Source organism: Dreissena polymorpha, chromosome 1 (genome assembly GCF_020536995.1).
Source record: "Dreissena polymorpha isolate Duluth1 chromosome 1, UMN_Dpol_1.0, whole genome shotgun sequence".
Classification (NCBI taxonomy): domain Eukaryota; kingdom Metazoa; phylum Mollusca; class Bivalvia; order Myida; family Dreissenidae; genus Dreissena; species Dreissena polymorpha.
Genome location: NC_068355.1, coordinates 33,487,835 through 33,508,017, shown reverse-complemented (window position 1 = coordinate 33,508,017; position 20,183 = coordinate 33,487,835). Strand labels below are relative to the sequence as shown.

At 36.2% G+C, this 20,183-nt stretch overlaps 3 protein-coding genes across 4 annotated transcripts in view; 1 reads left to right on the top strand and 2 right to left on the bottom strand.

Moving 5' to 3' along the window:
- The window catches only part of LOC127876068 (uncharacterized), a 299,486-nt gene that overhangs the window by 171,635 nt on the left and 107,668 nt on the right, over nucleotides 1-20,183 (top strand). The gene's annotated exons all lie outside the window — the stretch shown is intronic.
- LOC127866210 (uncharacterized) lies at nucleotides 1,043-2,287 on the bottom strand. Its single transcript, XM_052406662.1, has one exon. It carries the CDS (start codon nucleotides 2,285-2,287, stop codon nucleotides 1,043-1,045), a length of 1,245 nt encoding a protein of 414 aa, XP_052262622.1.
- LOC127866125 (uncharacterized) lies at nucleotides 2,332-16,310 on the bottom strand. Its single transcript, XM_052406568.1, has 3 exons — nucleotides 16,188-16,310; nucleotides 15,498-15,504; nucleotides 2,332-3,572 (listed from the first exon to the last, which is right to left on the bottom strand). Exons 1-3 carry the CDS (start codon nucleotides 16,308-16,310, stop codon nucleotides 2,332-2,334), a joined length of 1,371 nt encoding a protein of 456 aa, XP_052262528.1.

Below are 20,183 nucleotides of genomic sequence, written 5' to 3'. Positions count from 1 at the left end.
AAGTCGTGTAATCACGCGGCGTATCACTGAGGCACGCTGCATCGATCCGCGCAACGACGCCGAGTCTATATTAACCTTGCGTGCTTTCGCGGAATAAATCCGCCGCATATGTACGCGGCGGATCGAATGAAAATATATCCACCTACATGTACATTTGTGTAGCGTAGAAACCTAGATTTACGCGAGTTTCATAATTATTATTTTCACGTTTTAATAAGCGATATGACACGTAATGTGCGTTAACAAATTATTGTTGGATTTATTCCGCAAAACTGTAAATGTTTTGTTTGATTCTCAAATTATCATTTTTAGTTAGGCTGTTTTCGGAGAAAATCCGAGCTATTGTCATAGCCAGCTCTTGAAACTTTATATGTACATGCACCTTGATGAGTTCTACACGCCACACCAATTTTTGGGTCACTAGGTCAAAGGTCAAGGTCACTGTGACCTCTAATATAAAACTTAAACATAGGCTCTAAAATCAAAGTGCTTCCACCTACAACTTTGAAACTTCATATGTAGATGCACCTTGATGAGTTCTACACGCCAAACCCAATTTTGGGTCACTAGGTGAAAGGTCAAGGTCACTGTGATCTCAAAAAAACAAACATTTTCTGACAAGCTTACGCAGCCGAGCGTTATGCGGTGCTCTTGTTAAATTTGTAATCTGAAACAAACTTCCGAAACTATAATGCTAACGCGACCTTTGGCAAATTCTAGCGTCAAATACACAGTGCTAAAAGATCCTTTGTCTCATAAAAAGCGCGCGAAAATTATGCAGACATGTAGAACGCTGTTTGGAAAGTGTGGGTGTATTTTGTGTTGTATAAATACATGAACATCACGTCTGCAGGCGTTAATCGCGTGTTCAGTGGGAAAACAAACGCCCCGATTAGACGTAATTTCATCATCTCTTTGTTGTAAAATACAGATAAACTGCTTTCCACTAATGTCATCAGCTAGGTACCACTTGTCATTGCTTGTTTCGCCCTTTTAAACCTAGGACAAGCTCTAAGTGGCGGGCGGCAGTGTTGATCAGACACTACCCATTAGTGGATGGCTTCCAGCTACTGGCGTTCCTCCTTAGCCACAGCCAGCTGGAGCTTCTTTCTGCTGCCTGTGATACCTTCTTAATGGCCAGCTTTCTCGCCTGTCCCTCTATTCCCATATCCTGGAACATCTTTTCCAGCGATGGTGCAGGAAACCCTCTGCATCCCACTTCAATCGGGTAGTTCCATGCTCTCCACCCGGCCTCTCTACATTCCTGGACGAGATCTTCGTACTTGGCCTTCTTTCTCTCATGTGCCTGAGTACATCTTTCTTCCCACGGGACAGTCAGCTCTACCAGGATGATCTTCTTTGTCTTTCCGGAGACCATCACAATGTCTGGGCGTAGGGTAGTGTGGACAATGTCTGGAAACTGCAGCTGTTTCATAAGATCTGCCCGTAGTTCCCAGTCATTTGTGCCGTCTAGGATACTCGGATGTCCTCCCTTTGTACCCTTCATTACTGTCCCTGCTGGTACAAAGTTGATGTGCTTTGCCCCTGCATGTACTCGTGCCTTCTTCTTGTGTCTCTCAAGTGTATCCGCTACCTCTCGGAGTACCTGGTCATGTCTCCAGCGGTATCTCCCCTGGGCAAGTGCTTCCTTACACGAGGACAAGATGTGGTCCAGGGTAGCTCTTCCTCCACATAGGGTGCATTCTGCTGTTTCTATCAGCCCCCATCTCTGGAGATTCGCCGGTGTTGGCAAGACATCATAAACTGCCCGGATCAGGAACTGCAGTTGAAAAAACTGGTACTTCCAGATATCTGTCCATGACAGTTTCCTCCCTGTTGTCTGCCACTTTGTCCAGCTTCCCTGGCTCCCCATCTGGACTGCTTTCACCTTTCTTATCTCTTCTTCTTCCTTTCGGATTTCGCTCTGAACAAGTTCTCTTCTTTGGACTGTTGTGGCTGAACTCCACGGTTGTCTAGTGTTCAAGCCGAGTCCCTGTCTACCTTGACAACTTGTTCCCACTATGTCTTGATGTCTCAGTCGACTCTCTGCCTGCTCAACTGCATTCGATGCTGACCATCTTCTTCCAGTTCTGACCTCTATCCCTGCATTTCTAATGCTCATGTCACTAGAGTCTCGTAGGGTCAACACGAGCCTTGCCTTACTAACTTTGTACTCCTCTACAATTGATGAAAGAGGGAGCTGCAACATTCCGGTTCTGTTGTAGAGTCCAATACTTGTCATACATGATGGAAGTCCGAACCATCGTCTCAGGCTCTTGTTTATCATGCTTTCCAAGCTATCAACCGTCGATGTTGGGATCTCATACAACATTAGTGGCCACAGAAGATGGGGCAGGATGGCTGGAAAAGCCATGCCTTGAACTTCCCTGGTAGGCCTGTTCCCTCTATCTTTGCAAGCCCATTCCTCAGTTGCTGCCTGATGCGCTCTGTGTTATTTCTGCTATCACCCAGTGTGGTGTCAAACCATTTACCCAAGCACTTGACGGGGTTGTCAATAAGTGATGGGATATCCTCGCCCTGTACCCTGAGTGTTGTCTTCTGCCAGACTTTACCTCTTCTCAAGATAAGAAATCTTGATTTCCTTGGTTTGAAGGCCATTCTAGCCCATGACACAACATCTTCAAGGGCTGATAGGATCCATCGTGCTTGTATGTGGGACTCTGTTGTGATAGTCAGATCATCCATAAATCCCCTCTGTGGTGGAAGTCTGATATCTGTCTGGGTCTTCGGTCCCCTTGACTCCCTGTCTCCGGCTTTGATGATGAGATTCATAGCGGCGATGAACAGTACTACTGACACTGTACAGCCGGTTACAATCCCCTTCTGAAGCTGTATCCAGGATGTTGTAAAGTTCTTTGTTGTGAAGCGCATGTTGATGTTTCTGTAGTAGCTTCTGACAATGCTCTGAATATGTTCTGGTACATGGTGGTGTTTCAGAGCAAACTCTATTACCTGGTGGGGTACCGTGCCATACGCATTTGCTAGATCCAGCCATACAACTGTGAGATCTGTCTTGTTGATCTTAGCTTCCCTGATTAACTGGCTAATAGCGCATGTGTGTTCAATGCAGCCAGAGAATCCTGGAACACTTCCCTTCTGTGCTGATGTGTCAATGTACCCATTACTGGTCATGAATGTTGTAAGACGCCTGGCAACCACTGACATGAAGATCTTGCCCTCCACATTCAACAATGATATTGTCCGGAACTGTCCAATATCCTTGGAAACCTCCTCCTTTGGGACGAAGATGCCTTCTGCTCGCTGCCACTCCACAGGTACATCTCCTTTACGCCAGATCACCTTCAATAGTTTCCACAACCGTCTCAGCAGTTTTGGGCATGACTTGTACACCTTGTAAGGTATTCCATTTGGGCCTGGTGCTGACTTGGATCTAGCCTTCTTGATTATATCTTGGACCTCCTTGAGGGTTGGTTCTCCCTCAGTAAATGCAACAATGGGCATGGGTACTGGGGCTATGCGTTCATGTCCCTCCATCCGCATATGTCTCGCCTGATCAGAGTGCGTGTTCTTCAGATGCTCTTCAACCTCCTCTTTAGAACAATTAAATAGTAACAAATGCCAAAATGTATTTGATACTTAAGAAATATGGGGAATGTTTGTGTATCGTAAATATTAATCAGCATTTCCTTTAAAACTGGAATATACAGGATTATCGGATAATTAGTATCTATGTTAACTGTATAATATGAACAAAATGAAACGAGTTTATATACGCATACTCAAACGATAGTTATAATAAGACGAAATTTAACAAAACAACAAAAACGTCTTCACCATCTTGATTATTGATGTGGCTTTAAACTGCTAATGCTAATGGGGTTGTTTACCCTCGGGACTTCGGTTAAAAATCATTGCCCGAGCACACTGCTTAACGTAAAACTCTGCGTTAAAAAGCCGAAAACGGCCATAATATGGACAGCCCAATTTCACTGGGCTGCAGGGTTCGGCATTAACTTTTTTTACAGCCAGACCATCGGACCAGCTCCTCTTAAAATTTACTTGCCCGAATCTGATGTCTACTAGACCATAAATGACATAGCAAATAAACAGAATTGTGTCGTGTAACTGTTTAATCAGGTTTTATCAGAAAATAATTAGTGAACACAAGAAAGTTATTTGATGCAAAGAGAAAAAAAATAATATAAAACTATTTAACAACATACATTGTTTGTTGTAATTTCACTGTTTATCACCAGTTAAACAAATTATGTCTGTACAGCAGGTGACATTTATTAAACGTTATCAAATTCTAGCCTCCTTGACCGCTGTGCTCCATGCTACCACAGCTCCAAGGCCCTTTTCCATCATAATCTGTGTCAGTTTTACCGTTGGATTCTTAGTTATTAACTTATGTGTCGGACAAAAATCCAACCTTGTACAAAGCCATTCTTTAAATTACATTCTCTCGTCTGCTGCGCGGTCGCCAAAATGTTTACATTGACGATACTGATTTTCGATAGAAGTCGTAAAAACATGATGTAAAGTTCTACGACACTGCAGAAAATCATTAACTCTTTCAGTGCTGGAACCGAATTTTGAAGGTCTTTGCAAACAGTTTGGATCCAGATAAGACGCCACAGAATATTCTGATAGTATTCTTTGAAAAAAAATTGAAGAAAATGCTAATTTTAGAAATTCAGCAGACAACATTTAAGCAGACTACAAATTTCCCAGCATGCAAAGGGTTAATATTCATGACAACTTTACCAATGGAAACAAGCTATTTCTGCGGGAAGCTCTCCTCCGCGTTTATTTATATACGCTAGTTTTGTTCTGATGTAAATAATGGATACAATAGTTATTTTACACATCAAGAGAAAAAGGTTTTCGGTTAGTTATAGTTATATGAATCAGTATAGATTTTGTATGTACGACCAGTCGGACAAGCTAGCCCACAGTTTTACTAGCCCGACCACCGATCTTACTAGACAATACCTGTCGGACGTGCCTTAGTGTCGAACCCTGGGCTGTACCATTTATAATATAAGATACTTTGCAGTGTGGATGCAGTGCTTTGATAAAAATCTAGTAGTTTAAAAAATAGCTTTACTTTATTATTCAAAAGATGTTAAAAACGCAATACACAATAATTGGACAACGCCGTGCCTAAAGCTGTTAAAAAGCGGAATTTTTATTGGCCTACAGTATTTTAAAAACATGGCTCTGATTGGTTGAATTTCCTTAGATGCAGTTGCAAGTAGGTAAATCCGTTTTGAGATACAAATGTGTGCACAAAGATCTACAGAACACCACCAAGGGACCCGGAACACACGTGTGGGACTTGCGCACACACATCACCCATATGAGCGGTGTGTGTGTGTGTGTGTTATATGTGTGTGTCCTGGTCGTACTTTCTGGGTGATGACGGGGTGTGGTCGTGTTGAGTGTCTTGTATATAAGTAGTTTGCGAGGCACTCTGCGTGATCCACACAACATCATCACCACATGGTACAGGGCACATTAAGGCCTCATTGGCCAGCATGCACTGAACTCTCTTCAAAATAAAAATCATTTGGCGAATACCAGGGGAGCCGGGGTAAATTTGTCCTACTTTGGCTCCAAATTAATCTTTTTCCCCTGAAAGGTCACAGGGGCAGGTCCAGCCTTAATGACCCCGTGAAGGGGCTTGACTGGACCTGTAAATAAACTCTGAAGAACAACAACAACCTTGACATTAAGTTTGCTATTTATAAATGTAAACAATGTAGAATTTCATTAGAAAATATATGGAACAAGAAATGATAATTACATCCATTAATACTTAAATTTAATTGCATGTAGTATGATTGTTTTATACTGTCAAGGCCCTCAATCCATTTTAGGGGAAGCTGGTCGCTACCCTCATGAGGGGGAATTTTCGCGGCGTTTCCCTTTTTGGGGGATTTTTTTACTACTCTCTAATTATTACATTTGTACATGTTTGCACTATATTCATTTCTTTTTTCATAATTAAGTATGTTTACCAAGATTATATTGAAATAGAATTGAGATATAATAATCATGAGACACATCTTTAAAATATATATATTTTTTAATCAGGGGGGATTTTTCTCCCCAAAAGGGGAAAAAAATATACTTTTCAGGTGGGGGATTGCGGCCGAAATTCGGCCGCAGATTTGATAGATTGAGGGCCCTGACTGTTGAAGTACTATGAAGATGTTTTATTATTATTATATTGATTTTATTTATGTTAAAAAGAAAGGAAGAGAATAGCCAAATTTATATAAGTAGTGATGGTTAAAACACATATTATTATATGTGGCATCATCATTACTAAACTCATTGTTAAGCATATGCTGCAATGAGTTTATTAAAGTCTTTTAACTTTGTGATTAGCATATAAGTTGTTAATATCAAATGGAATTACTTTAATTTACATGTTATTTGAACAGAAAAGATTTACACAAATGTGTGAAATGTTTGAAATAAACAAACTACACTGATGTTTAATATATTTAAAGTAAATAAAAATTAAAAATATTAATATTATTGGGATATTCCAGATCACAAAGTGGTCCAGCATTGCCACTATATGTTTTAGATGCATAATAAAGACAAGAGAAAGATGTAAATCTCATGTTTGGGTTATGTATATCATGTGATATACAAGGAATCAGAAGTAATGGGGTGATATGAAATTTATGTTCATTAATTATTTGGAGGGGTAGAGCCTGATTTAATAGCTCTCCTCTGTGAAAGGGGATTTGCATGTTTAAATGCATTTAGATAGAAATATAACAGACAATGGTATATGGTACTGTAATTTAATTTGAATTGTATTATGTATTGTAATTTATAAATATTAGTATGTGTGGTTCAATGCTGGACACTTGCAGACAGGGAATATAGCTGTAATGCTCCAACATAAGACCCTGTCTGTTTGGAACCTCATGAGAATTGGGCTATGAAGAAGAAACAACCTCCCCCCAGGGTGGCGTTTAGACAATATTTAAAAGGGATATTTGTAATAACCCTTATAAAAACAAGGATAATGATTACGTGTCGCAAAACGGTCATCTTTATAGGGCCACATAAAAATTATAAGTAAAACGAGAGCGCCGATCGCGCTGAAAGCATAGTTGCAAGATACAGGGAAGTTGCTGCTGAAGTAAATGTTTAGGTCAAAATATACTAAATAGTTTCCTGATATGGTTCAATGTAAAAGCGACACATTTGAGCGAAAATAAATACAACATTTTGCACATAGAGACCCCCATAACCATACCTTTTCTTGACGGGCATTCTTAGCTGAATCGATTTAAGCAATAAACAAGATATGTCATGTTCAAACCAAAAAATAATTCGACTCAAATCAAAATCGACTGTTTTTGCACCTTCTGTTTTCGGCCGTTTTCTAGTGGAGTGTAACCTTTTGCAGTACCCTTTTTTACTTTAATCTCTATCATATTTCAGGTATTTAATAGTGAACACCTATGCTTACCCTATCAATATCTCCAAACGATAAAACCAGAACAACAGTCTAAAGTGTAAAACATGCCTTCGAGGAAAATATGATGATTTGTTAAGACAGGGACCTATACAGTATAGGTCCCTGGTTTAGAGAGTAAAGACCTTCATGACTCCCTTCCTTCATGACTCAAGGTCACATAACCCCAATCCGGAACTCCTGTTTTTAGGGTTACATGCAGTCAGTTTGATACTTAGCACACATTGTTGAGTGCATGCTGCCTAGGATTTGTAAAATACATTGCAAATGGCTAGTTTTGGTATCAACTTGAAGGTATATGTGTAAGCAATAAGAAAATAAGCCATTTTTGTGCTCTACTTTTTGTGTTGATGGTTCCCGGCTTTGAAAGTAGGTCATACTATTTGAGCCATTTGAATGGTTGTCTGCACAGCAGTCAAAACCGGTTTGCCTATTATAAGGTAAATATTTTGAGTTAGCACGCATAGAATTTAATGACATGCATTTTTTCAAAAGATTATGCATTTATCTTTCCAATGATGTATGATGATATAGTGGGTATGCGCTTGATCATGGTAAAACTTGATATCGAACTTCAACTATTTTATATGTAATATAGAAGAAAATTAAATGCGCATGCGTAACCTCGATTATTCATGACTCGATTATTTAGTTTATTGTAACCTTAACAATTTCTGACATCACGAGTCGCCTCCCTTTTTGGTTCATGCTACCAAAATGTTCTATTTTGAGAAACGGGAATTCCAAATCGTGACGAATGTGAATGGTTACAAAATGACATAACTATGAAAATAAATACGTAGAATTACATTAATTCACGCATACCATTATGCAACCATCCGTTTTCTTTTCCGACTGATACATTTACGGCATTCCATTTAATATTTTACAGACACAACACTCGTCCAGAATTTGCGCGAATCCATAAAATTTACTTAAATCTACGTTAACTGCTCACCTTTATTTTGTGTAAAGTATGCTGCTTGTCTCAAAGTAAATAATTTTAATTTCAATTAACACATCTCTATTACTTTCAAACTCTACTTCATTAAATCCATAGAAAGGCAGGTCAGAATCCATGTCATAAATCAGAAACATTCATCGTACTCCGCTATTTTTATACACATTTACAAAGAATGAAAGTGCTTTATGGCCCTCTTCATGTTGAGAATATGTTAATTTCTATAATTAACCAATGAAATTCTACATCCTTAAACCAGGGCCTAATGAATTTGACCTCTCCCAGAACAGTAAACAAAGGAAATAGAAAGTACGTGTGAGATCACTATCAACCAGAACAGAATTGTTTTTCGAACGAAATTTGTTTTAGTTTCTTAGAAGTTTTTTTTACGTAAAACGGTCTTAGAAAAAATCACTAAAAACGGTGTCAGCAATATTCTTGGAAGAAAACGTTAGAAAAACGTTTCTAAATAAAAAAAGTTAGAATTACCATATACTATATTAAATAGATATTTCGTCTGATTTTTGATCAGGTAAGGCTTCATAATGGTCAACCTTTCCATGTCGGTTTTCGAAATGTAGCTCTAACATAAGCATAGTTGCGTAACCGCAACTATGCTAAAAATGAACTTTACAGTTAAGAATGAGACAGGACAGATAAATTTATACATAAAAGTAGATTATTTACATTATGCACAGTACTATATGCATTTATTTAAAGTTGCTACCCTGGAGGGTTTAAAGAAGGAGAGATTTGGAAGTGTAGGCTGGCGTGAGTGGGGAATTAACCAGCAGGGGCATTACCAATAGGTTGGTCTAAGGGAGGTTATTGTGGAGGTGGAGTCTATGACGGTTGTTTCCCATGTACCAGAGGGAGTGCACGGTAGAGGAAAAAAAGTATGAAAGCAATTGAAGGAATATTAAAACAGTGTGATATAAACTTGGAAAAAAAGACCAAATAATACCTCGTTGCAGGGGAAAACCCACAAAGTGCTCTTATCCAACCAATATTAATTAAATATAGGGAATAACAAGAGAGAAAATAGTACAAAAGTACCTAATCTGCTAAATAAAATAGCAATTTAACACAAAAATAAGGACATTTGCTATATAAAATAGCAATTTAACACAAAAATAAGGGAATTTGCTATAAAAAATAGCAATTTTAACAAGAAATAAGGAAATGCAAGGTACAAAATTTACTATGATGGAAAAATATCAATACTAAGAAAATTTACAATAACACCAAAGAATTGGTATTACCCTGGATAGGGCTAAATAAGGGTTTTGCGAGGTATAAGGCCCTGCACCCTGCACTCCAGTCCGACATGGCTCTTCAAATTTGAAGGGAAAAGGGTGGGGTGTCAAGAGGGAAGAGAGGGGTGCAATGCAGCCAACATACCCGGGTTACTGGACAGCCTCGTCCTTTCTTTTAAATAAAAGCTGCCATAAAATATAAATATATTAAGAACCTGATAATGTAAATGGTGGACTAACGTAATACTCTTATAAAAAAAATAAAAATAAGGAGAACCAGGTCAATACCATTGGCCTGATTTAGACAGGGCAAGGTGAACAATAATCACGTTAAAAACTATAAAATGAAGTTGTGTCGAAATGACACAAATCCAACACAATTACAATGACTACGTCAGATTTGTGTAAAAATTACACGGTCTAAAATAAATCTGTCACATGACTGAATAATTTATTTTAAACTGTGTAAATTTTAACCAAATCTGAGGTACTAAACTGCTAATTTTCTCAGCAAAAATATAAAAGCAAAATCAACATGCAATTAATTTATAAATCCACCATATGCTGGAGCCTTGACCACTTATACATGTATATGCGAAAACATAATTACGTGACCTTGTTTATGTGTGAAATACATGCACTACGGCGGGAGACAAACTTAATTGGCCAGACACATTAACTATGCTTACATGTATGTACAAATGGTAATACAATCCGCGCACATTAAATTTATTATGATCTTAAATATTATTATAATTGTTCTTTTAAAATTTGTTAACTACATGTAACTAATCATTTTAAAAAGATTTTTTATTTATTTTATGATGCACATCGACTCGGCAACATGTCGCGAATTGTAGCTTGCCTCGGTGGACAGATGCGTAGCTTCGCTGCGAAATTCCACTTGCCGCCGCATACTGACGTGGCTTCAACAGCTGACACGGCATCGACTCGTTTCGCCTTGCCGCCCCGGATCGCGAAATACTTTGTACCGCGTTGGCTATACTGTATATTAATTGCGTATTCGCAAGGTTACGGGTTTTATTTTCTGCAGTCAAACGATTTCATGTGCAAACATCTCTACATGTTTTCGGACAGTCGTTTTCGGAAACGGTACGGTTTGTCGATTATAATTTACTTTCAGCGTTCTTTATTACATTTTTATAGAATGATGAATACATATGCAGTGTTACGGATGGTCTGGTTGACAATACTTTGTAATGTACTAACTAGAGCAGGGGACAAAAATTCCACTCGTCCGCTCGTATTGACGAATGAAATCTTGAAAGGACGAGTGAATTTCCCTAAAGCTCTCGTCCAACAGTGAAAAAAAACTGATGTTAAAATATGTTTTTTCTGACCAGTAAGACTCTTTTTCATTAAATAAAATCATTTCTTAAAGCATATCTATTCCGAAAGTAGCACGCGAATGAACTGGACATTGTAATTGTAAATTTCATACAGCAGGTGCACGTTGTTATGCGAGACTGTGTCCCGATTAGTGCTGCAACAATATACCGGTATATCGGTATATATCGCAATACGCATTCCGCATATTGTATTGCGATACGATTTTCATCATACCGGTAAGAAAATTTTACAAAAATTCATTCACATTTTGTCCAGAAAAGCCATCCGAAATAACGATATCAAGGTAAACAAAGCGGTGTAAATAAATTTTTACGTAAAAATAGCATTCTAATAAGTGTATTATACAGAGTAGCGTTGTTACATGGGAGCATTCGTTCGATGCTTTTGAACAGATTATCGTTAAATTAATTGCGCACAACTGTAAATGTTTCGTTCGATTCTGAGTTGAGCGTTTTTAATTTGTAATCTGAATTTCGGAAACACGCTTCCAAATTGTAATGCTTACGCGACTATACAAAAATAGCGTCAAATAAAAAGTGCTTTATCCTTTGTCTCAATAAAAAGCGCGCGAAAATTATGCAGACATGTAGAACGTCGCATGGAAAGTATGGGTGTATTTTGTGTTGTATAAAAACAGGAACATCACGTCAGGCGAATAACGCGTGTTCAGTGAAAACAAAAATGTTATTTCATCACATCTTTAAATAGTAACAAATGCCATAATGTTTTTGATACTTAAGAAAATTTGCGAATGTTTGTGTTTCTTGTTATTCTTGAGCACATCTATAGTAAATATTTACCAGAATTTGCTTTAAAACTGGAATATACGGGATTATCGGGTAATTGGCGAGTTATCATTCTGGTACAAGTTAGCAATATATTGCGATATATTACAATACGGGTTTTTGAACTGACAATTTATTGCAATACGGTTTTTGGCGTATTGTTGCAGCACTAGTCCCGATTAAATATTGGCTTTTTGGTGTAAAATTTGAGCGTCCATGATGATAGGGAACCATCCGATTGCATTCATGGTAAGTATTGATATTTAAAGAATTATTTTACCGCTAAGTACGGTTTTAAACCAGTCTGAATTTCGTCTAAAAATTTTTGACATACGAGCGTTTCGTTAAAGGGGGCGGGGGCGATGTTCAAATGTCCGAAACGGAAAGCACGTACGCATTAGAAAAAAGGAAAACAGCAGTCGGTGTAACTTTATTAGTCATATCAGCCCTTTGGAATCTTTATTTCACACATATTTGAAGGACGAGTGCATGTGTTTGCAGGGCGAGTGAACATTTTAAAAATATTTTTTTCCCCTGCAGAACTTGCACCTGGACAGACTTTAAAAATTGATTAATTTGAAAGGACAGTTTTCTTATTTTATTAATAGTACTTTAATAAAAGTATTTATTGTTTTATTTTAAAGTATATATGTATGTAACTGTAGCTGATGTCTGGTTTGTTAAGTCACATTCACAACCTTGTTTGTATTCTTTTTTGTAAAGCCATGCTAATATTTTATAATAAAACAACACTGATATTAAGCTTGTTTTTAAGTATATATTGTAACTTAAATCCATTAGATATACATTTAATAAAACATAGATAAAATGAGATTAATTGTTTTTTTCTTTTTGCCGTCAGTACCATTTTGCTGAAAAAGTATACGTCTGTTTTGGCTATTTATTTTTTTAAGGAAAACATTATGGCTATTATTTTCTGAAGGCCAGTGTGAGCACTGAACTATTATATGAACACTGTTGGAATATTGATGATACCTATAACACAAAGAAAATAAATTCATGATGGAAAGTCTCTTTAGAAATTTTTTATCATATTAACACCATAAACAAATTCAAAATATACAATAAAATAATTGGTGAAAATAAATAAAAAATAAATCTGCGAGCCATACTTTTTACTCATGAATTACATGTAAGTAGTCATAAACACAGTGCTGCTGACCTGTACTTTGTTTGTTGATACATAACATTTTACCCTAACAGTTCACATGGTGTTATAACCAGTCTCTGACCTTAACATCGTTATCGAACACTAATGCGCTTTTTCAGCATTTGCTGTTTTACTCAGCTTTTCACCTTGAATGACCTATACATAAAACCAGCAGACACGATTGAATACATTCAAATATTTTATTGGTTGATTTGAGAGAAATCTCTTGAACAGACTACTCACTGCATATTCAAACGACAAATAAACACAAATTGTGGCCCAGTTACACTTACGCGTTACAACCCATGTCGCAGAATTTCATGGCTTGTATTTGGCCAGTTAATTGTCAGGGGAAGTCTTAATTGACTATTGATAAACACACTTTTGCTTTCAAGATTAGAAAATAAACACTGCTAAAAATACATAACACAAATGTTTACTGTACTTGATCAGCACCTCTGGAAATCATTCTAATAAGCTACCCTTATTTACCAGGTTTGCTATATTTGCTATTTTGAATTCAATTTTATATTGAAAAGCATTGTGCTAAATTGTGCCATTTACAATATGCTATGAGATTTTTAAAGACCTGTGTCATGCAATAATGGGTCTTATGCCATATGCGCCCATCATAGCAATAGCCCACCCAACCTACACATCTTGCAGTCTGGTCATGAGATACATAATGGGACCATAACAACTTTGAGTGAATTTATAGGGGATAGCTTGGCCTCTGACCAGACTGCGCAAATGCTCAGGAAGTGCTTGAGCTAGGCTGGCCCAAACGCCGTAAGACCCATTTTGCATGAAGCGGCTATGAAAGTGTGATTTTAATGTATCAAAACAAAACTGCCTGTTAATCAAATATTAAAATACGATATATTTCGATGGTGATAAAATAAACTCGTAGTAAGCCATGTGAGAACGATATGATGTGAACTCCTGTAGCATATTTGTATCTACTAACACTAATGTGTGGTTTGACATAAATACACACATTTCATGCGGTGTATATGCAAAATTGTGGAAAAAAATACATAATTATAGTTATTTTATTTTCAATTTAATTATTTAGACACTTTTATTTTCAAACTTTATTTCAAAGTCAGTATTTACGCCAAATATCTATTGTAAAGATATTTCTTGTTATATTTAGTTTTTTGTTTTTTGTTTTAGCGATTATAAAGCATTTGTGTTCTTGTCTATAGTATACCTGTAGTTATTTGTGAACTCGTGTTCAACGTTTTATAAATTGAGAACAGTGAATCTAAACAAAGTTTACTATGTACTAATGCAGTGTTTATGAAGGTCGATTATGAAATCAAGGAATACTGTATGCGTTTATATAAAAAATATGTTCAGAAAAATCCAATGTTTAAGTTTTGTTGGCCTAATGCCTATTGCAATAGAGAACTCTCCTTTTGTGTGACATAATGATATACTACGTATCCCAAACAAGTAGAGAATGATGTTGGTGTGACATAATGATATATAACGTCACCCATGCAAGTAGTGAATGATATGTGTGCATAACGATATACTATACGTATCCCAAGCAAGTTGAGAATGATGTTGGTGTGACATAATGATATACTACATCACCCAAGCCAGTACTGAATGATGTTGATGTGACATAATGATATACTACGTCACCCAAGCAAGCAGTGAATGATATGTGTGACATAAGCATATACTAGGTATCCCATGCAAGTTAAGAATGATGTTGTTTATATTAAGAACGAGAATGCCCTTATTACAATACATCGATTTAATTGGTATGTTCTGTCATACTATCAATAGAGCCATGAAAACACCTCATTAGGTGATAAATGCAATATTTATATTGGTCTTGAATAGCTAATGAACACACAAAACACAAGTATTTTTTTAAAACAATTGCAATTGTATATATGCCTTTACTTCTACATCCTGTATCCCTGATTTGTCTTGTAAAGCAGACATAGCAACATACATGTATATGAGCGAGATAAATGTTATATGGTTTCAGTTTTATAATAAGATATATGTTTACCTTTTTGGAAATAATTCATCTGCTAATTATTTTTCTGTTTGAATACACAGTTGATGTACAGAGGGCACTTTGGCAAGCAAGGGTCTCAAGCATAGTAAGCAAGAGAGATAGAACTTGAGCCAGACGCTGTACATTCACTGAACTCCATCCTGTCTATGCGAACAAGACTGTTGTTGGAACAGTTTTATATTGACCAGCAGAAACTGTTACTCAAGCTAAACACTTGACACTATAATGGCTCCCTCCTGTTTAGGTGGAAGTGACAGTGGTTGGGATAGTTATTTAGTGAGCAGCAGCAAACTCAAGTCAGACACTGGACATGTACTGACATCCAAACTGTCTAGGTGGAAGTGACTGTGGTTGGAATAGTTGTCTAGTAAGCTACAGAATATTTCAAATATTATTCTAGCTAGGCACTGGACATGACCTAACCTCCCTCCTGTTGTGGTGAAAGTGATTGTAGATGAAACAGTTGTAAAGTGAGCAGAGGGACTGTAACTCAAGCCAAACATTTGACCCTATAATGACCAACCTCCTGTTTAGGTGGAAGTGACAGTGCCTGGGATAGTTGTCAAGTCAAGAATCAAAAGCCAAGTCGTGTCAGGTAAGATTATATTTATATCAATAACATCCGCAGCCTCAGTGGCATGCAGCCCAATCACAGATTGTGTGCTCAACTGAGGTTAAGTTCTTAGATGTGTGCTATTGTGATCAGTCATTGTCTGCTATAAAATGTGTGTTGCCTGTCATGTTTTGGTAACACAGGAAAGAAGTTAAACCACCAGACATTTTGCAGTCCTACATGTTATCCAATTGAGAAATAATCTATATTTGATACTATCTATTGTAAATTTGTGTTGAACCAGCGTTTTTCCTCACCACTTTGAGAATGGTTCCGGTACTGATCGCATTGCGAAATTAAGTGCCGTTTTCATCCAAATTGGGAAATTAAATAATTATGCTGAAAACATTTTGAAACATGTACGAATAATAAGTTGCATATTCACATCAAAGTTGTAATTTCCTGCGAAATCTGTCACAATAACACTAAACTTATTAACACTCTTTTACTGAAGCATTATATTCACCCTGTACATTTATTTTATTCAATGTATACCCTACCTCAAGAAAATGTTTGTTCCTATCAAAACGATCATGTCGGATCTGATCAAAGTTTAATTCTCGTAGACTGGTGTCTGCTTCAACATCCAGATCTGGGTATGAATTTCCCCCAGCCTCAGCCATTGTTCATATAATTAAAACTCTGTGATTAGTTCAACTGTGAGCTGTACCTGAAAAACAGGAGCAATAATTATAATTCTTATTAAGTGAAATGAAAACATGTATGGTTGACCATGTTTTTAGAAGATCCATTAAATTGAAATACATTTAGGAAAATTACATACAGAGAATAACTTTCAACTTCAAAAATGGTACATATTAGGTGAGATAAACTGTGATCATTTCTATTATTAAGTCACAAGTCCCTCTAAGTTAACAAATTGTTCAATTTACTGCTCGTGAGCCGCCACTTCTCCACAGTAAACAAATATTTTTACAAGACATGTATGTCAAACTATTTCTGAATAGTTAATCAAAGCCAGTAAAATGGTCAATTTATAGTCGATGTTGGTAGCCAGTTAATTTATTATGCATTGTTGTTTGTAGTAAAGGTGGTTATGAACCAGGAAGGTCAGTTGGTCAAGTGCCTAGTTGCAATAATTCAACTCTCAGCTTAGAGCCGCCATAGCAAAAATTATCAAAGGCTCTGGGAGTCCGTTTATATGGACTAGTCAAGTGCCTAGCTAGTGTTTTATATAAGCGGGTTATTGCATGGTTGACTTTTGTTCCCATTATTATTTAGCAGCGACTTGAGCACAGATTTTGGCATTTTTGAAAAAAAATTGTTAATTAATTTACAAACACAACTGTAATTTTGGACTAGTTTGAAAAAAATGGAATGACAAGGGAAAACACCTGCTCTGGGAATCAAACTTGCTACAAATACACCACAAAGGTTTATGCAATCTGCAACTAAGTTTAAACCCTGTCTATGTAATACAAGCTTTTACCAAATTATTAATGAAAAGCATTACAAACGCTAGTTAGTGTTTACTATTTTGATTGATTATTAATAAAGTAACTGATATTAAAAAAAATCTTAGTCACAAGTATTATTGTATTATAATGCAAACTTACTTATGGATACTTACTTATGGATGTTTTCCAGCTAAACATTCTTTTTTGAATCTATTACAATTGTTTTGGGAAATGTCATTCACCAACCTGTAAAGTTTTTTTTTTATTATTTCAGTTTAAAAAAGGAGTTATTTGAGTAGGCTTAAAAGATTGATGGGGAAGAATTGAAGTGTTCAGTGGCAAGATACTCAATGGACCTGTAATTTTGTTATCTAAATAAATTATTTGTGGGGCCGCCTTATTTGTGCAACAGCAGCAAACAAATATATTTCACTGACTGTATCTGATTATGTTTTTCGTTTAAAATGGGGATTTAATTAATCGATGTATTGCTTTAGTAAATTAAAATAAAAAGATAAATAAATTATAAATCCTTACCAAAACAAGACACTTAGCAATTCTTACAAATAAAACATTTTCGTGCACCTAGAAATATTAGCCAATCAGATGCGCTGTTACAAGACTGGTTACGACAGGTGTCAGACATTTGTAAACAAGAAGTTGACAACCAACAAAATATGCCTGGTATGTATATTAAATTTAGTTTTCGATATGTTCCATTAGTTGTTTTTTTACACATACACATTTTGCCTTATAAATATGGTAGTTGAGATAATTGCTTGAAGCCAAGACAGCTAAATGACGACAATTTGTGATATTATAATTTGATTTGTGAATTTGTCAACGTCCATCCATCGGCATAAATAAAATTAGAGTATCATTGTGCATATCATGATATTTTAATGTTTCAACTTTTATCTACGAAATGTTTTAAATCCCAAACTAAAATTCTGCATTATATGTAACATTTTTCTACTGACCATCTTTATTTCTTCGTGGTCTTCAATGTCTTATTTTAGTCCATATAAACGGACTCCCAGAGCCTTTGATAATTTTTGCTATGGAGGCTCTGGGATTCCATATGCACCCCTTTTTATACATGGGTGCAGTTCAGCCCTGGCCCCATGGAATCTGTGCGCTTCACTAAACAGACGTCGTTTGAGACAAATTGAGGAAAATAATGAATAAACATGTTAAATTTTACCTTAATGGCAACCTACGGATGTTATCCTTTGCATGCACCCTATAAAAACACGACGATGTTTCAACACACTTTTCTCGCTGACATGTTTATGTTTAAATTTGAAACAGTGTATTCCATATCGAATACCTCATTGTTATCTACTTTATAAGCTGGAGCACATAACCTGACATGCAAAATATTGGTGTACTGCGACCTAACCAATATTGTCAATTTTCCAATATGGCGGAAACAGCGTACGAAACAAAACCAAAGTCAATAAAAATCAATTATTTCTTGCTTTAATGGTACCATTTTGATGAGTTTGTGGTTTAAATAGGTAAACTTTAATAAGTAGTTGCAGTTTCAGTGTTTCTTAACCCTTGCATTGTTGATAACATTTTGCACCCATGGACAAGAGAGAGCGCATTACAACTCTAAGCAGCCCATTGGGCTATAAAGCTTAGAGATAAATTATTGCAACTAGGTCTTATTTACGCTCAATTGGTCATTGTCGGCTCGGGTACTACTTACATGTACCCTGGGTACTCTTAAGTATACTTACATGTACCCAGGATACAGTAAATATACTAAATTGTACCCGGGAAATTTAACGCTGAATCGGTCGTTGTCGGAATTTATCTAAAATTAATTATATTCACATTAATGTAAATTTTCTGTAAAATGGCCTCTATATTAATCAATACTCATTCTCAAAAAGCATGTTGATGGAGATTTTTTTTCATGTTAGTAGTACCCGAGTTGACAATGACCAATCAAGCCTTATTTACACCTATGTTTAAAATAGGGATTAAATCACGAGTGAGAAGTTATAAAAATAACTTTGGGCTGTTCTGTTGATCAGATCTCCGCCCTCCGTGACTTTCATTTATAAAATATCATATAATTACGCTGGTGGAAAATGTATCGGCATGTTTTGTTAAGTTACAATGCGTTCTCTAAGTGTATAAGCTCCGCCCATAATTATTGCAAAATAACCCATTTACGATTTTCTTCTTTGTTTATATGAAATTTTGCAGGTGCTGTGTAAGAATATAAAATATTTGAGCTACTCAATGGAAAAAAAAAGGATAAATGTCCACAATTGCTTTCAATGTTAGGTTCAGAAAGGTTTAGCTCATTTGATAGAGCGCTGAACTACAAACCCAAGGACAATGAAATAACATCTATGGCTGATCTCCCCTACCTCTGATCACAGGTTGTAAACTGACTGCCAAAATATGGCTTTGATACTGTTGATAATAGAAAAAAATCAAAATAAATAAACAAACAATATAACAAAAATTAAAAACAAGCATAATATGGTCACACAGAGCCTTACTAGCAGTGATGACTAAAGCTTTAAAAAAGTTCAGATGTATCTGACTGTGAAAACAACTAAGTATGATATTGTAAAAATTGATCTTGGGTGAATGGTCTTGAATGCTTGTTGACAATATTTTTAATTGTTTGTTTGCCTAAATAACTTACCTGATTTTTTATTTTTTTATTTTTAGCAAAGCCAGGTAGGAAATTGAGTGTACATGTGCAGTCATGGCTGTTGTTGACAGTTTGTGGCATAGTTTTAATCATTCATTTTTATAATAACATTCCTAGTTAGCTCTATATTTTATGCAAAATTCTGCTATTAAGACAATAAATAAATGACATATTAATTTTATGGTACATATTTACTTTCGTTTTAACAAACTAAGAGATTTAGCAAACAACATGGAATTCATTTAAGCATATGTGTTGCGTGCTGTACATGTTTCTGGTGTGTCTAGGCAAATGTGTGTGCACTCTTATTGGCTTGCTCTGGTATTTATATTTGGAGTGGAAATATTTTCTGTATTGAAGTTGTATATTTAAAGGTGTCTTAAAATTTGCTTTTAAAT

Coding starts and splice junctions, on each gene's coding strand:
- LOC127866210 (XM_052406662.1), bottom strand. CDS start 2,287: ATGATAAACAAGAGCCTGAGACGATGGTTCGGACTTCCATCATGTATG.
- LOC127866125 (XM_052406568.1), bottom strand. CDS start 16,310: ATGGCTGAGGCTGGGGGAAATTCATACCCAGATCTGGATGTTGAAGCA.